At 46.0% G+C, this 17,931-nt stretch overlaps 1 protein-coding gene across 10 annotated transcripts in view; it reads right to left on the bottom strand.

Annotated features, from left to right (window-relative positions):
* The window catches only part of prom2 (prominin 2), a 119,454-nt gene that overhangs the window by 31,542 nt on the left and 69,981 nt on the right, over positions 1-17,931 (bottom strand). For all 10 annotated transcript variants that reach the window (XM_078565030.1, XM_078565036.1, XM_078565034.1 and 7 more), the window contains 7 exons: positions 17,559-17,755; positions 16,433-16,507; positions 15,195-15,258; positions 11,749-11,908; positions 9,070-9,222; positions 5,132-5,255; positions 2,951-3,042 (listed from right to left, as the gene is read on the bottom strand). In XM_078565030.1, coding sequence (XP_078421156.1) covers positions 2,951-3,042; positions 5,132-5,255; positions 9,070-9,222; positions 11,749-11,908; positions 15,195-15,258; positions 16,433-16,507; positions 17,559-17,755 — 865 coding nt within the window. The remainder of the gene's footprint in view (positions 1-2,950; positions 3,043-5,131; positions 5,256-9,069; positions 9,223-11,748; positions 11,909-15,194; positions 15,259-16,432; positions 16,508-17,558; positions 17,756-17,931) is intronic.

The raw sequence follows: 17,931 nt of genomic DNA, 5'->3' as shown, positions 1-17,931 counted from the left end.
TTGTCCACTCCCTCCAAGTCCCCTTTGCCTGTGTCCCCCTCAACCTCATCCTCTGTCACTGCAGAGGGAGCAGCTGGCCCACAGGAGGACAGGCAAAGCAATCAGGGCCCCTCAAGGCCTCGGCCTTCAGAGGATCCATGCTGAAGTTATCAGAGGCAACAGGGCCAACCATTGAACAGGCTGTCTCCACCCCTGCTGCGGAAGAAGTAGTAGGCCTAGAAAAGTTAAGAAATTCTGATCACAAGTGGTTGCATGGGTGGACACATTTTGTCACTTTATAATCTGAAAATATATTTACTTTCACTGTGTGATGTGTAATGTTGTTTTTCAGCTTCATTAACAGGCTTCACGAGTCATCCTCCTGCATCCTGCCCATCACTAACAGTTCAGCTGTATGGAGCCAGCCCATGAGTGATTCTGGAGGGAGAAGTGTGTGTGTGGCAGGGCCTTTCAGAGCCTCGTGCAAGCACTCTCTCCCACACACGTGGAGCCTTCATCCATCGCACTCAACTTACTGTCCCGCTGCCTGCTGGGATTCTCTTTCAGTTATCCATCTGAGTGACCTGCATCTCCGCCCACCCACTTATTCCACTCCCATGCAGCACCTGTACCTGACCAACACAAGGCTCTGCTCACTTTCAATTTGACAAATATGGTCATGGTAAAGTTTCTCGTAAACTCCCCCATCCTTTCCCCTCCCCCCAATCACTCATGTCCTCTCAGCCATCACAGTGGACCCCCCTGGCATCACCTTCCACCTTCCCACCGTTACCCTACAGCCTGAACACTTCTCCTCCAGGAATGTCCAGGTGAACATGCACATTCCCTACCTTTGTGAAAATCCCACCCCAATCCACATTGACCTCCCCAACCACCCCCACCCCAGGGTCCGTGTTTGCCTCCATGTCCCCACCAGTCAGCCTTGCTGCTCCTCACCCTTTCACCCTACCGGCTCCCTCTGCCCCCCCCGCTCACACTCACTGTTCCATCCTACTATGCCCACCCTGAGTTAACTCCCCAGGAGGCTCACAAAGATTCCACAAATCCCTCCCTTGCACATTCACCTAGACATCCACCCCCTGCTTACACCTTCCCCCTTCCATAAACCTTCCCCTCTCCGTACACCTTTCTCCCCAACTTACACCTTCTTCCCCCCCATATCTTTGCCCTCCAACACCTTCATCCCCCCAACACCTTCACCCCCCCTCAACTTCACTCCCCCCAACGCCTTTGACGTCCTCCCAACTTCACCTCCCCCAACACCTTCCCTCCTCCTCCCAATCTCACCTCCCAGCCCCTCATCACCACCCCCTACAAACCCCCCTGGTACACCTTCCTCTTCCATTCACACCTGGACCTTCCTTTCCCCTCCCTGCACCCTTCACCATTCATCCTCAGCTGCCAATGGTGAAGTCCCTGTCAGATGGTGCGGGCCCATGGTGAAGTCCCTGTCAGATGGTGCGGGCCCATGGCGAAGTCCCTGTCAGATGGTGCGAGCCCATGGTGAAGTTCCGAAGCATCAGCGAAGCCCATGAAGATCTAAAGCCTCAGCGAAGTTGAAGCTGCTGCGCGGAGACCTCCCACCTTCCGAGAGCTGCTTCGCGGCCGAGCCGTGTCCATGAGAACCCGCCCAGCAGGCGATGCACGTGTTCCCCCAGGGTCCGGGTAGCTGTCGGGCTCCAGCACCTTCTGCTCCTCGGATGTCCACAATCTGAGCAAGGCCCTAACGGTAAGTCCCGACCTTTGCGTGTCACGCTTGCCAGACGTGTTCTGGGCCGGTGTGTTTTCCCTCTGGCCTAACGCAGAATCGGGCGCGGTGTGGAGTCGGGGGGGGGCGATTCCGCTCGAGCCTTATCGGTTTCACGCCGGCCTCCAGCGGGATTTGTGTCTGACACCATCGGGTGATCCCACTTTAATTTCATACTAGCATGAAACTGATTTCTGTCCCTCCCACCGAATGATCCCCCACACCTGCCATGATGCCCGACACATACAGGAGCGGGAAATCCTGGTTTAAGTTTCTGCACTGGCACATGGCCATTGGAGTTGGACTGTGCAGAAACTCTGGCAGGTAAAGACTGTTATCATCTTCTTCACCTGTAGAACCAACACCGATGCTCTCTTTAATTCACTGGACAGCTTTTCTTAAATATTTTCATTCAAATCTAGGGAATCTTCATTTTCAGCGTTTGGGTAATAAATGGTATCAAATAATTGCACTTCACCAATTCCACCATTTCATCCACCCCTCCCATGTCACCTTTCCATCCCATGCCATTCCCATTCCTTCCACTCCTCCTATCCCAAACCCATCCCTCCCTTGCCATCCTTATCCCATCGCATCCCTCTCGGAAACAAACGCTCCCGTCAGGGTAACTTTGTTACCGGGATTCCCTTGCCTTCCGCTGTTATTGTTCTCCACAAGCCACCCCCAGCCCAATGCCCCCAACTGCAGCAGCTGCGCCCAAATCCTCTGCATGCTCCGTGTGCCCGTGTGTGTGCCAGGTACTGTCCAAAAAAATAAACCCACTAACAGACACGCCCGTTAAACCGACCAATCAAAACAGTTCAGACAGACAAAAACTGAGTGTTATTGTTGTAGATTTACCTGAGAATTGATTTGAGAGACATTCAGACTGTTAAAGGGAACTTAAGGGGTGAATACAATTCATTGAAAGCCTGAAATCCCAGAATCAGTTTTTACCTCCTTCCATGAACTCTGTCCGGTGTAGTTCCAGCAATCAGAACGTCACATAAAAGTGGAAATTCCATCATCCTATGCTCCCAGGGAGAACGGGGCGGGGCGTTCAGACTATTGTGCTGCAATCAGATTGGTGACCCATGCCCCTTCTTAACCCCCAAAAACTCCAGAGAAACCCCACGGTTATGCTAACTAATTCAGATGTTGTTCCAGTGATAATTTTGAAGGAGTGTTTAAGTTTTCACTCACTTATAAGCACTGTTGATGCTCAGCCTGGTATTCTCCAATCCCAGGGACTGTGACAGGTCTAAGTCAGCAATCAGCCCGGAGGTTTCAATTACCTGCAACGGAAGACAGGAGTGTACATGGCATCAGACAGCTTTAGTACAGTTCACTCCCCAGCTTGTGCCTGTCTCAAAATCATCTCCTGCACACTGTGCTGTACACTGCAAGACGAAAAGATTGCTTTGCTTCTTTCTGCTAATGCTGTACCATCATCCTGATTACTAATGCCCCTCACTCCGCCCCCACGCCACTCTCCCTGACCCCTTTGTCCAACTCCTGCAGGTTAATAGGCTGCTCTTTATTCTGGTTTGTACACACTGTCACCTTGTGGCGAGAGTGAATACTAGAAGTGACTCTCAGTGAGTGGGGATAATATTACATTTAGTGTTAGTGGGATAATATTACATTTAGTGTTAGTGTGAAGTGGACAATATTGAGGAAGCACACTGAAATGAATGGAAATGAAATGCAAAGTGAACAGCTAGCACCCACTAAAATATCACCAGTTTTACACTAATATCAGAAGTTAAAGTAATCACAAGGAGTGTTCAAAATAAAAAGGATGCATCTAATGATGCTGTCACTGCAGAGGGTACACTTCCTTATGCAGACTGTACTATATTTAATGGCATATTTTGTACAGTTTGTATAGTGCCATTGACTAACCACTAATAATTGATCAAATCTGGCACCTGATTACTGCTTGGTTGTCTCAAAATTTACATTCCACCCAAGCTGATTAAAAACCCTGTTATTTGTGCTGAGGGGCGAGAGGCCAAGTAACTGGGATGAACAAATAGACTAGCCACAGGTAATAAAATGCTTTGGATCCTATCAGACTGACACCCTCTGAAAGATACTTCAGGATTCTGATGCTTAAAGTGGGCTGCTGATTGTACAGTGCTTCAGCACTGATATCACACACCAACCGACAGGCAGAACTGTGGATTCAGGAAGATGCCAAGGACATCATCAAGTTAGTGTCAGGAGATACATTGAAATAAAAATGCTTGACACACTGGTTTAAATCACCTTAGAGTAGAGGAACGTAAAAGGAAATTTGAGAGAAATGTTCACAATTTTTAAGTGTTTTGATAGTGTGAATAAGGAGAGCCTGTTCCCAGTGGCAGGGGGGTCAGTGACCAGATGACGCAAATTTAAAGTGATTGGTGAAAGAGCCAGAGGCAAGATGTGGAAACATTGTTTTTTGCTTTGAGTTGTTGTGATCTGGAACACATTGCCTTCAAAGAAATGGAAACAGACTTTCAAAAGGCAAATGGGATAAATACTTGACAGGGAGAAATTTGCAGGGTTATAGGTAAACAACAAGGGTGTGGAACTAATTGGAGTTCCTTCAAAGAGCCAGCACTGCATGATGGGATGAATGGCCTCCTTCTGTTATTCTATATTACCCCTCTTCACAAAAAAAGATTTGCATCCTTCCAGCAGCTTATCTTGTCTCTCAGAAACATCACATAGCACTTGTATAAAGTGGAAGTCTTATGGCTCAGCGAACAGCACCCCGGCCTCAGAGCCTGGTTCAAGTCCCACAACAGGACTTACTGACCACCAAAGGAGTGTTCCGGATGTGATCAATAATCCGCCTGCTCAAACCTCCCCGCCATTCCCCGAAGGAAAAGAAAGTGTGAGTGAAGACATGAAACAAACAAAGCTCCTCAAAAAAATAATTCTTGGGATGTGAGTCTCAGTGGCAAGGCCAATATTTATTGTCCATTCCAAATTACTCTTGAGAAGGTGGCAACCTTCTTGAACTGCTGCACTCTCAGTGGTTCACAGTGCTGTTAGGAAGGGAATCCCAGGATATTGATCTGGCGAGGATGAAGGAACAAGGGATATAGTTCCACATCAGGATGGTGTGTGATTGGAGGGGAACTTGGAGCTGGTGGAGGCTTAAGAATGTGAAAAATTGGAGATGAAGGGATAGAAACAATAAGAGATAAGAGGTGGAGGACCACAAACAGTGGATAGATAGAGACGTGGATTAGAGACAGAGAAAGATCAAAGTTGAACAAGCACCAGCAAGAGACAAGGCCAATTACTTCAGGTGGCTCTATGCTGTTCGTTTGCAGATTTCCTGTGAGAACAGTAACAACATAGAAACACAGAAACACATGCGGGTATTACCTGAAAAAGTTCATCATTGTACCAAGGTTTGCAAGCCAGTGAATATACATTTCCACCCACAAAAAACATGATAAAGACGAGGAGCATCAAGAGCCATGAGAAGATGAAACTGAAGCCGACTCCCCTGTTGGAGCAGAGCAAGGTATTGCTGAGTAAAATTCAATACTGTTTGATCAAACACTCCTAGGACAGGTCTTTCAAAGAGGGTTGGGTTCTGGAGGAGGGTGGGGGGGCACTGTGGTTGGGGGTGGTAAAGTTCCCTCCTCACTCTTCCAACTACATACTTTAACCTTAACAAATGAAAAGTGTTCTTTACTGTCACAGCATCACAATTTCATTTCCCACAGCAACAACCCTTACGGCCTCCTTGAGCCAGGCAACCATTTTGTGCTCAATGTCACCCAGTTCTGCAGTGGCTGAGGTAAAACTGAATCAAACTCACTTCACTTACATTCATCACAGTCAGCAGAGGCATAATATTGGTCCACATTTTGCAGTAGGAATGATGGTGAAACTGTTAGTGTTGGCCATCATAACTCCACCAAAACTGCAACTTCTGGAGTCCGCACATGGGCAGAATGACATGGAAATCCAGAAGTTGCTGTCAGCGATTTTACGCTACCCCCTAGGGTGCCCTGTTGATGTTCTCCAGACTGTAATTAATTAGAAATTACTGAACCGACAAAGATTTCCATTTCCATGTCACTAGTCTCGCTGTAAAAATCCTTGAAAAGTTACACCTTGTTGAATGAGGTATAATTGATTTTTAACAGTATGCTAACCTCAAAATCACTGCTAAGCACCCTCACTGGCCCTGAAAAATCTAATTTTATTATTTGTGGAATGTCAAATTTCCCCCTTATAACAAATTTCACATATTTTTAAAGTTATGTTTTTTTAAAGTTTCTTTATAACATATAAGCTTCTTTCTTAAGCTATAATCATAATCAGTTAGTTTACTTAAAAATTAAAGGGAAGGATAATCAGTGCTTTTCACTTCCTGCTTTGCTGTCCATGAGAATACTTCAATTTGATTGGCTGCTTACTCTCCTTGCTGACATCACTGCTACTGGACACCTGGAGATCCCATTGCCATGGCATCAGATTCAAACTGACATTGGGAAAGGGTAAATCCACACTGGAGAGATTGTGAAATCTTTGTGATCAGCTTTCTTCAGGATCAGTGGCGATTGCAATCGTTTTATCACTGACCATGATATCTAAGCCACTGACTCCAGGTCTAGTACAGCCTGGTCTCTGGTTGGCTCCAGAATGTGCTGTTCTAAGAAACTATCCTGGAAACATTCTATGAACTCTTCATCTAGGCTACCTTTGCTCATCTGACCTTTCCAGTCGATATGGAGATTAAAATCTCCTATGATCATCGTTGTGCCTTTCTAACAGGCTCCCATTATTTCTTCCTTTATGCTCCACCCTACCATGTGGTTACTGTTAGGGGGCCTGTACACGACTCCCACGAGTGACTCCTTGCCATTACCATTTCTCATCTCTACCCAGTTTCCACATCCTGGTTTCTTGAACTTAGGTCATCCATCTCTATTGTGCTAATACCATCATTAACAAACAGAGCCACCCCTCCACCTTTTCCTCACTTCCTGTCCTTCCTAAATGTACAATACCCTTTAATATTCAGGCCCCTATCCATGTCCTCCTGCGGCCATGTCTCTGTAATGGCTATCAGATTGTAATTATTTATTTCTATGTGCTTTCTCATCTGTTTGTTTCGAATGCTTCGTGCATTCAGATACAGAGCTTTTAGTTTTATCCTTTTATTCTTTTGATAACCTCAAGTCTCATCTGTTGATTTACTGTTAGATTTGTGCTCTCTATCCCTTCCTGTCATGGTGTATTTTTCATTTCCCGTAATAATACCTTTCTCTTTTGCCTTGTCTCTGCTCTTTGATTTACCACATCTTCCCAAATTTGATCCTTGCCCCCACTACTTAGTTTAAAACCCTCTCCACTTCCCTAGTTATGTGGCTCACAAGAACACCGGTCCCAGTACGGTTCAGGTGTAGACCATCCCAACGGTACAGCCCCCACTTTCCCCAATACTAGTGCCAGGGCCCCATGAACAGGAACCCACTTCTCCCACACCAGACTTTGAGCCACATGTTGCAATCACAGCACATCACCTGCCTTGTTATCTCCAATATGTGTTAAATAATTAATCATTGCTAATTAATTTATAATTAATAAAATCTACACCACCTAATAGGTTTTGGCACTGCCTGTAAATTTTACAATACTGATAAAACTTTCCATTTCTAATAACACCAGTTACTAGTTTACCTGCTCCTTCTACTGCACCAAAGTGGAAATCAAATACTAAAGGCTGAAAAAGAGTAGAAGGAAAAAAACCTCCTCCCTGCCCTTCACCGAACTCCCCACTCAGCAAACTTTACTTTTTGCAGTAAACCTTACCTAAAGCACCTCTATCCCCCTATGCACCGAATTCCCACTTTGAAACAAATTGCCAATTGTACTCACTTGGCCCCTGTCTCACTCAGGTGAAGTCTCCCTCACTCACCGTGTACCCTTATTGACCTGATCTTTAACATAGCAAAATGTCCCAAGAAGCTTCACAGGAGAGTCATCAAACAAAACTAAATTTGACACAGAGCCACATAAGGAGACATTGGGCTGAATTTTAAGGAGTGGGGATGATGGCGTATTGTTCGCCCTTGGAAGAAATGTCGGACGCCATCCAACCCATGTACAACAAGGCTGCTCCACAGCAATAATATGCTGTGGGTGGCATCAATGAGGTGACAGTGGGACTTCTGCCCTCAGTGGGAGGAAGTCCCACCCTCTGGCAGTGCCAGAGCTCAGTTGTGGGCATTGCCAGGACTGCAAGGTGGCTGAAGGAGTCATAGATCCCAGAGAGAGGTAAGTCAGGGGTATTGGATGTGGAAGGATCGGGGGTGGGGAGGCAAGGGAGGGTGGGTTTTGGAGGCCATGTGGGGAGGAACAAAGGGAGGGCATTATCGTGAGGGGGGCTGCCCCCCATGCGCATAGGGCACCCCCAAAGAATATACCCCCATTCCTTCCCGCCTTTTAAGCAATTTCCTTAAAAGAACGGCCTGCCCACTCCTACCTGCCCAACGCCAAATGTTTCATGATATAGGCAGCATATTAACATTTAATTAGTTATTTTAAAATGGCGGGCGGGCTGCCGATTTTGGCATCCTCGCACCCTCGGTGTTATGGGGGAGAGCTTGGGTGGTGCGCAGGAAGGTGGTGGGCTAGCCACCCCTTGTATTTTACACATTCCCCCCCTGAAAACCCGCCAGACGGGGGACAGAGAGGTGGGGGGGGCATAAAATCCAGCCCATTATGGGAGATAAGAGCAACAAGGGGAATTGTGGAAAGTGCCTCAGGTCTCAGAAGCTGGACTAGTCAAGCTGAACGTCCCAGAACGATGTAAGGGGGGAGGGGGCATTGAATGAAGAGCCAGTGACACAACAGGAGGAGGGAAAGGACCAGTAATATGTTCTGTTACATCTCCTGCCAGTTGGAATTTCTTTATATTCAATGTCTGGATGTGAGTGTTGTTGGAAACACAGGTGAGACTTTAACCCAAGTATGCCCCAGCTACCCTCACAGCTAGACAGACAAAGACCCATGGGCAATATTTTGAAGAAGAGGAGAGTTCTCTTCAGTGTTCTGTACAGGATTGATCCCTAACCTAACCATCAATTAATAAACAGCTTAGCTAGCCATTTATCTCCGTGCTGTCCACTGGATTTTGCTGTGCACAGATTGGCTCGTGGGTTTGCATATATTGACTGCACGAGGCAGTGAAAAGTGTTCGGAAATATTGAGGGAGTTGTGAGGGGCACTGCGCATGCCAATTCAAAAATTATTCTACAATCTCAAAATAAAACATAAATATCAGCATCTCAGTTTCTTCTTACACCATGAAGAGATTCCCTCCACAGGTGGACGACGAGCTTCTTTCAGTGGGATTCACATTGGGTTTGAGGCACATTGTTCCCAGCAAGAGACCCAGATAATTACACAGAACAACCAGGAGAATTATACTGGACAGCACAATCCCAACGAACCACCTGAAATTCAGGAAGAACAGAGTCATCCAAAAGAATCCGGAAAGTCATACAGAGCAATAACACCAGCTATCAAAAACATCAGATGTGGAATAGCAAACAGTGTTACAGTGAGGGGTGTTGGATATATCAGTGTGTTACAGTGAGGGGTATGGGTGATATCAGAGTGTTACAGTGAGGGGTGTGGGGTATATCAATGTGTTACAGTGAGGGGTGTGGGTGATATCAGAGTGTTATAGTGAGGGGTGTGGAGTATATCAGAGTGTTACAGTGAGGGGTGTGGGGTATATCAGAGAGTTACAGTGAGGGGTGTGGGGTATATCAGAGTGTTACAGTGAGGGGTGTGGGGTACATCAGAGTGTTACAGTGAGGGGTGTGGGGTATATCAGAGTGTTACAGTGAGGGTTGTGGGGTATATCAGAGTGTTACAGTGAGGGGTGTGGGGTATATCAGAGTGTTACAGTGAGGGGTGTGGGGTATATCAGAGTGTTACAGTGAGTGGTGTGGGGTATATCAGAGTGTTACAGTGAGGGGTGTGGGTGATATCACAGTGTTACAGTGAGGGGTGTGGGTGATATCAGAGTGTTACAGTGAGGGGTGTGGGGTATATCAGAGTGTTACAGTGAGGGGTGTGGGGTATATCAGAGTGTTACAGTGAGGGGTGTGGGGTGTATCAGTGTTACAGTGAGGGGTATGGGGTATATCAGAGTGTTACAGTGAGGGGTATGGGGTATATCAGAGTGTTACAGTGAGGGGTATGGGGTACATCAGAGTGTTACAGTGAGGGGTGTGGAGTATATCAGAGTGTTACAGTGAGGGGTGTGGGGTGTATCAGTGTTACAGTGAGGGGTGTGGGGTATATCAGAGTGTTACAGTGAGGGGTGTGGGGTACATCAGAGTGTTACAGTGAGGGGTGTGGGGTTATATCAGAGTGTTACAGTGAGGGGTGTGGGGTATATCAGAGTGTTACAGTGAGGGGTGTGGGGTACATCAGAGTGTTACAGTGAGGGGTGTGGGGTTATATCAGGGTGTTACAGTGAGGGGTGTTGGATATATCAGCATGTTACAGTGAGGGGCGTGGGGTGTATCAGAGTGTTACAGTGAGGAGTGTGGGGTTATATCAGAGGGTTACAGTGAGGGGTGTTGGATATATCAGCATGTTACAGTGAGGGGCGTGGGGTATATCAGAGTGTTACAGTGAGAAGCGTGGGGTATATCAGAGTGTTACAGTGAGGGGTGTGGGGTATATCAGAGTGTTACAGTGAGGGGTGTTGGATATATCAGTGTGTTACAGTGAGGGGTTGGGATATATCAGAGTGTTACATTGAGGGGTTATATCAGAGTGTTACAGTGAAGCATGCCTGGGATATATCAGAGTGTTACAGTGACAGGTGTGGGGTATATCAGAGTGTTACAGTGAGGGTGTGGGGTATATCAGTGTTACAGTGAGGGGTGTGGGGTATATCAGCATTACAGTGAGGGGTGTGGGGTTTATCAGAGTGTTACAGTGAGGGGTGTGGGGTATATCAGTGTTACAGTGAGGGGTGTGGGGTATATCAGTGTTATAGTGAGAGGTGCAGGCTATGTTATTGCTTTACAGTGAGGGGTGTGGGGTATATCAGAGTGTTACAGTGAGGGGTGTGGGGTATATCAGTGTTACAGTGAGAGGTGCAGGCTATGTTATTGCTTTACAGTGAGGGGTGTGGGGTATATCAGAGTGTTACAGTGAGGGGTTGGGATATATCAGAGTATTACAGTGAGGGGTGAGGGGTTACATCAGAGTGTTACAGTGAGAGGTGTGGGGTATATCAGTGTGTTACAGTGAGAGGTGTTGGATTTATCAGCATGTTACAGTGAGGGGTTGGGATATATCAAGTGTTACAGGGAGGGGTTATATCAGAGTGTTACAGTGAAGCGTGCCTGGGATATATCAGAGTGTTACAGTGAGGGGTGTGGGGTATATCAGTGTTACAGTGAGGGGTGCGGGGTATATCAGTGTTACAGTGAGGGGTATGGGATTTATCAGAGTGCTACAGTGAGGGGTGTGGGGTATATCAGTGTTACAGTGAGGGGTGTGGGGTTTATCAGTGTTACAATGAGAGGTGCAGGCTATGTTATTGCTTTACAGTGTGGGGTGTGGGGTATATCAGAGTGTTACAGTGAGGAGTGTGGGGTATATCAGAGTGTTACAGTGAGGGGTGTGGGGTATATCAGAGTGATACAGTGAGGGGTGTGGGGTATTTCAGAGTGTTACAGTGAGGTTGTGTGGGGTATATCAGTGTTACAGTGAGAGGTGTGGGGTATATCAGAGTGTTACAGTGAGGGGTGTGGGATATATCAGTGTTACAGTGAGAGGTGCAGGCTATGTTATTGCTTCACAGCGAGGGGTGTGGGGTCAGTTATTGTTTAACAGTGAGTTCTGGGTTATACTATTACAATCGTCAGGGATTTTGGGTAGGTTGGAGTGTTATAATGATGAGTGCGTGGTATATCAGGTAATACATTGCTGTCACTCCTTTCCTTTCTTACCTGTATTTATCTCCCTTCTGGACCTCTGGGAGATATTTATTTATTGAGCTATTAATCTTATTTATTTCAGAATTGACTGATGTTAGTGAGGTTAATATCGGAAACTCTTGTGTGATATTTTGTATCTGCTTTTCAATATCCGTTATGATCTTCTTCATTTCTGTGTGAATGTAAAAATAAGATAAAAATGATTTGTGTAAACGATTTTTTGAAAAATCACTTAAAGTTAGTGTACAAAAAATAATCAGAACAACTTAATGAATCTGTAGCTCAAGGGGCTGGAGTACAAAGGGGAGCAAAGGGTACTTCAGTCAGATGCCATCTGGAGTAACTGTTTTCAGTTCCTGGCATTACACCTCAGGAAGGATATGTGGCCTTGGAAGGAAAGCAGCAGATTCCGCACTCAGCACAGAAAAATACCAGGTTAAAGGGTTAAAATTTTGAGGATAGCTTGCATAAACCTGGCTTGTATTTCCTTGAGTATAGGAGGTGAGGGGCCTGTGGGGGGGTGGGGGTGGGGGTAGGGGGACGTGGGGAGTGAGATGGGTTGCGGGTGGAGGAATTAATCAAGGTGTGACAGAATGTTTTGATGGGGTAGATACAGGAAAACAATTTCCTTTGGTTAGGAAATCTAGAATAACTGGTCACAATCTTTAAGTTGAGAGCTAGGTCATTGAGGAGCGAAACCAGGAAGCATTTCTTCACACAAAGGGTAATGGAAATCTGGAACTCTATCGCCAGATAGACTGGGTTCTAGGACAATTGAAGATTTCAAGATTGATTTTTGTCTCTGCCCTACCTCACCCCATCTGGTGCCCCAACCCTCATCCTTACTTTTATTACTCCAATTTCTCCCTCTTTTCATTTGGCGGTATAGAACTGGAGCATTGCTGAAAAAAGTGACTTTTCTTGTCGAGGTTTTTCATCTTGCGCTCATCAGGACAAGCGCAAGACTACCAATGTCAATGGAAACAACAATTTATACGGTCTAAGAAGAGAGTGCTGATTGGTTGGCAAGTGGGCTCTGATTGGTAGAGGCGTTGCCATGGAGAGTGCACCAGTTTATGGTGACTGACAGTTAACTGCCGAGCATTGTTTGGAATTAAAACCAGGCAGCTTGACTCTGATTGGCCAAGGCATTGACCATGGGAATGAATCAGCAAATAGCTGTCACTTATTTTGTCTAGCTGAAACAGGCGCAATTTGTGTACATGTTCCTGTACAGGGCCCTGTGTATTAATGCATGTAGCTTTCAATATACTCAAGTGCACCACACTACGAGCTGACTGACAATCTTAAATTGGCTGTCAGAGTAATTCTTAGTACACTGAAGATTATTTAGCAAATGTCCAATCATGGAATCACATCTAATGATGGATACTGTGTTTTGCGTTTTGTAAGCACGGGCTGGTTGGCTATGGTCTGTACCTTGCCAATTGCAAATAGTGGCTGGGACATGTTGTTTGATACGATCCACCAGTCTTTGGGACGTCCGACCTACATACCTAGCATCACACTGGCACTGAAATTCATAAACCACATTACTCATTTGTGTGGTAGGCAGGACGTCTTTTTGGCTTGATAGCAGCATCCTGTTAGTGGCGAATGCCACTTGTGCAGGAGCAACACACACAGAATCAGAATCACAGAATCACAGAGTGCAGAAGAGGTCCTTCGGCCCATCATGGCACGTGAGAAACACCTGATCTACCTACCTAATCCCATTTACCAGCACTTGGCACATAGCCTTGAATGTTATGACATGCCAAGTGCTCATCCAGGTACTTTTTAAAGGATGTGAGGCAACCCTCCCAGGCAGTGCATTCCAGACCGTTACCACCCTCTGGGTAAAAAAGTTTTTCCTCACATCCCCCCTAAACCTCCTGCCCCTCACCTTGAACTTATGCCCCCTTGTGTCTGACCCTTCAACTAAGGGGAACAGCTGCTCCCTATCCACCCTGTCCATGCCCCTCATAATCCTGTACACCTCGATCAGGTCACCCCTCAGTCTTCTCTGCTCCAATGAAAACAACTCAAGTTTATCCAACCTCTCTTCATAACTTAAATGTTTCATCCCAGGCAACATCCTGGTGAATCTCCTCTGCACCCCCTCCAGTGAAATCACATCCTTCCTATAATGTGGCGACCAGAACTGCACATAGTACTCCAGCTGTGGCCTCACTAACGTTCTATACAACTCCAACATGACCTCCCTACTTTTGTAATCTATGCCTCGATTGATAAAGGCAAGTATCCCATATGCCTTTTTCACCACCTGACTAATGTGCCCCTCCGCCTTCAGAGATCTATGGACACACACGCCAAGGTCCCTTTGTTCCTCAGAACTTCCTAGTGCCATGCTGTTCATTGAATGCTTCCTTGTCAAATTACTCCTTCCAAAGTGTATCACCTCACACTTTTCAGGGTTAAATTCCATCTGCCACTTATCTGCCCATTTGACCATCCCGCCTATATCTTCCTGACTTGGAAATATATCGTCGTTCCTTCACTGTAACTGGGTCAAAATCCTGGAATTCTCTGCCTAACAGCACCGTGGGTGTACCTACACCACATGGGCTGCAGCAGTTCAAGAAGGCGGCTCACCACCACCTTCTTAAGGGCAATTATGGATGGGCAATAGACGCTGGCCCAGCCAGTAACACCCACATCACGTGTAAGAATAAAAAGAAAAGGCTGCATTCGGTTTTTAGAACTTTATTTTATTTAATCTCAACACAGCTTCTGAGGTCTACCCATGATAAATACTGGATGAGTTGGTATAGACAGTACAAGGGGCAATGGGGGCCAGGCGGAGGTCATGAGTTGGCACATAGGGTATCAGGGGCCAGGGGAAGATTGGGTGGGGTGAGGGATGTGAGGGTTGAGGGCGAGAGAGCTTAACATCACAATATAACTGGGACAAGTCCCAGAGAACTGAGGTGGGCCTCAGCACTTGGCCACCCCGCTTAGCAATCTTTCACTCACCAATCATTTACCAGCACATCTAATTGATGCCTCCGGGCTTCAGCTTTCAGGCTCCCTATCTTGGACTACTCATTTTTGTGAAGGTCAGAACAGCACCTCCTCGCTCACTGTACCGAATTCCCTCACTTACCTGATTGCTCGATTTAAGCACTTGGTCTCGCTGCACTCAGTCTCCATTGCCACCTTATTACAATGTCATTGCAGAATGGTTCTGAGAAAACCCAGATGCACTCCAGCTCCCATTGGGTATCATGTATTAGACACTGCACTGGTGCTGTGCAATACTGCTTGTACACATGGTACATTGGAGCCATTGCCCCTTGAACAGGGTACCGTAGGGCACCAAGGTAGAGGAAAGTAAAATTTGAATGTTGCTGGCACAGATTTACTCGATTTTGTGAGCAGCAACATCAATATGCAGCTGAAGGCTGGTTAGGTTTGTATCCGAGAACTGCACTCACCTGACACAGTGCTGGCTGACTGGTTGACAAGCAGTGCTGGTGTGTCATTGAAAACTTTGTAACCCTTTGCAGAAAGGAACAAATACGTTAGGACTGAGACAAGGTGTCGAATTTACATGGCAGGTTACAGAGGCTGAGTAATTTTAGATAATGATTGAACACTGATTTATTATGACCAACTGATAACTGGAAGTGAATCATAGCGAGTTAATGAATACTCAAAAGAGACTGAGAGTTATAAAGTTTTATAGGTTGAGAGTGTTTGATAACTGATAATTACATAGCTACCTGAGAGCTGTAGAGAATAATGGACTCTTGGAATTGTTATAGAGAACAATAGATACCAGTCAGTGTTATTGACACCTGAAAATGTGTTACAGCGTGCAACAGGGTTGGCCTCCTGTGTTGTATCCTTCTGTGATTATCTTCTAACCGATACTTGGGAATGAGTTAAAAACAAAAAGCTAAAAGCTACTGCGGATGCTGGAAATCCAAAACAAAAACAGAATTACCTGGAAAAACTCAGCAGGTCTGGCAGCATCGGTGGAGAAGAAATCAGTTAACGTTTCGAGTCTTCATGACCCTTCGGCAGAACAGTTCTGCCGAAGGGTCATGAAGACTCGAAATATTAACTGATTTCTTCTCCACCGATGCTGCCAGACCTGCTGAGTTTTTCCAGGTAATTCTGTTTTTGTCTTGGGAATGAGTCACTGAGAGAAATTACTGCATGGGAATGAGTGCTTAATTTCAACAATAAAAAACAGCTTCTGCTGTTTTTTTCATATCTTACATCCCTAATTGCTCCTTGGCTCTCACTTATACAGTCAATGTGCTTTCTCTAGAAGCATCTTTTGGGTGAAAAATATCCCCTAACATTCTTCCTATCCCTAACTTCCTCATTTTTAGCTTGTTCTCCTTGGATTTCAACACTTGCTAGTCAGGAACCGTCTGCCTGGGGATCAATTTTACTAACTTAGGAGCAAGATGGTGGCATAGTGGTAATGTCACTGCACCAGTGATCCAGAGGCCCAGACTAATGCCCAGGGGACATGGGTTCAAATCTCACCCTGGTAGCTGGTGGAATTTAAATTCAATTAATTAATCAACCTGGAATATAAAACTAATCTCAGTAATGGTGACCATGACAATTATTGTTAAAAACCCATCTGGTTCACTAACATTTGGAAAATAGTCAATATGATGAAGACAGATAGTGATTGTGGTCATGGCTGCTCTACCTTTTGTACGATGGAATAGAGGTTAGCATTCACTATCAGCTTCATGGCCTCTATCCCCTTGTCCATATTGGGAACCTGTGAAAAAATGGAAATGATTTGAACATCAGAATTCACATCGCATATTAATTTGGATACTTCAAAGGCAGAGTGAGGATGAGATCCCACATTTCTCATCATGCTATACAAACTCCTGCTCCGGATACCAACCACGTCATTAATCCTGGGTGAGGGTCCAATCTTGCTTATACTGCAATCACTCCGGCCTCAGCGCTGGGAGCTTTTCATTCACCCAACCTCCATATGCACCAGTCCCCACCCTGGTTGCCGACAGCAACCTCAATGTGTCCCTTGGGACGAAGGTGCAGCTATGGCGGAAGTTGTTGTTGGGGTGACATGGCCTTATTGGGATAGTGGGGTCTTGAGGTGTTGGGTGAAGTGTCAAGCAATGTTGATGGGACTGCTGGAGGGTTACCTAACAATGGCCCAGGCTCGTTCTCAGACACCCCCTCGTTCCTTTGTGACACGTTCACACTGAACTGCAACATTGCAGCTCTCTTTGCCCAATCCCAATGTTTCTAACTTGTATCCTCAGGAATAGGTTATGCACACACCAGGAAGCAGACTTTCCTCATCATTGTAGCAAGTGAGGGCTCATGTGCGTCTCAGCGTCAGCTCCTGTACGTGTCACACGTACATAGTGGATGAAAGGGAACGATTCACTCTCTGGTACTGTGTGTGTCTCGTTGTACACTGTGAGTAAAGGGGAGCCATTCACTCCTGTACAGCTCTTTTCTCAGTGCAGCTCTGGTACACACACACACTACACAATGGTCCCTGTCTTGTACGTCTTAGTGTCAGTTATTTATGGGTTATAAACAGAGTAAGCTGTGTTCCTAATTACATTTTTAGAGAGCTTTTTAAAGGAAGAGAGAGAGAGCAGAGAGGTTTCAGGAGGGAAATTCCAGAGCTGAGGGCCCAGGGAGCGGAAGGCACAGCAGCCACTGGTGGAGCAGGGAAAATCGGGGACGATTAAGAGGCCAGAATTGGAGGAATGCAGTTATCTGGGAGGTTATAGGACCGGAGGAGGTGAAAAGAGATAGGGACCAGTGGCAGGAACATTCTATACCATGCTAAAGTTGACAAGAAGGTCAAGGCCCTTGACGAGGCCCAGGCTGTCGACACATTGTGATCCGCACTGGTTGAGTGTGCTGTTGATCTCTTGACGGATGGCAGTCAGATTCTGCTCGAGGACCTCCTGTTGATGTAGCAGCCTTCCTAATGTTGAGTTTATGAGCACCAGTCTGTCATTCGTCTGATTGATATCTGTGAATAAAAACAATTACAAAGTGACCGAGAGAAAGAATCAGTCAGAACTCTAACAAAACTCTCAATTTCAAAACCACCGTCTCTGGGTAGGAAACATATTTTCCTCCCAGTTAATATCTTTTTCTCAAATGTTCCCTGTCTTAGTATTTACAGTACAGATGGGCTATTTGGTG

This window comes from Cetorhinus maximus, chromosome 20, assembly GCF_964194155.1.
Source record: "Cetorhinus maximus chromosome 20, sCetMax3.hap1.1, whole genome shotgun sequence".
In the NCBI taxonomy this organism is placed as follows: domain Eukaryota; kingdom Metazoa; phylum Chordata; class Chondrichthyes; order Lamniformes; family Cetorhinidae; genus Cetorhinus; species Cetorhinus maximus.
Note: the sequence above shows the minus strand (reverse complement) of the source record. Positions and strands in the feature narration are given on the sequence as shown.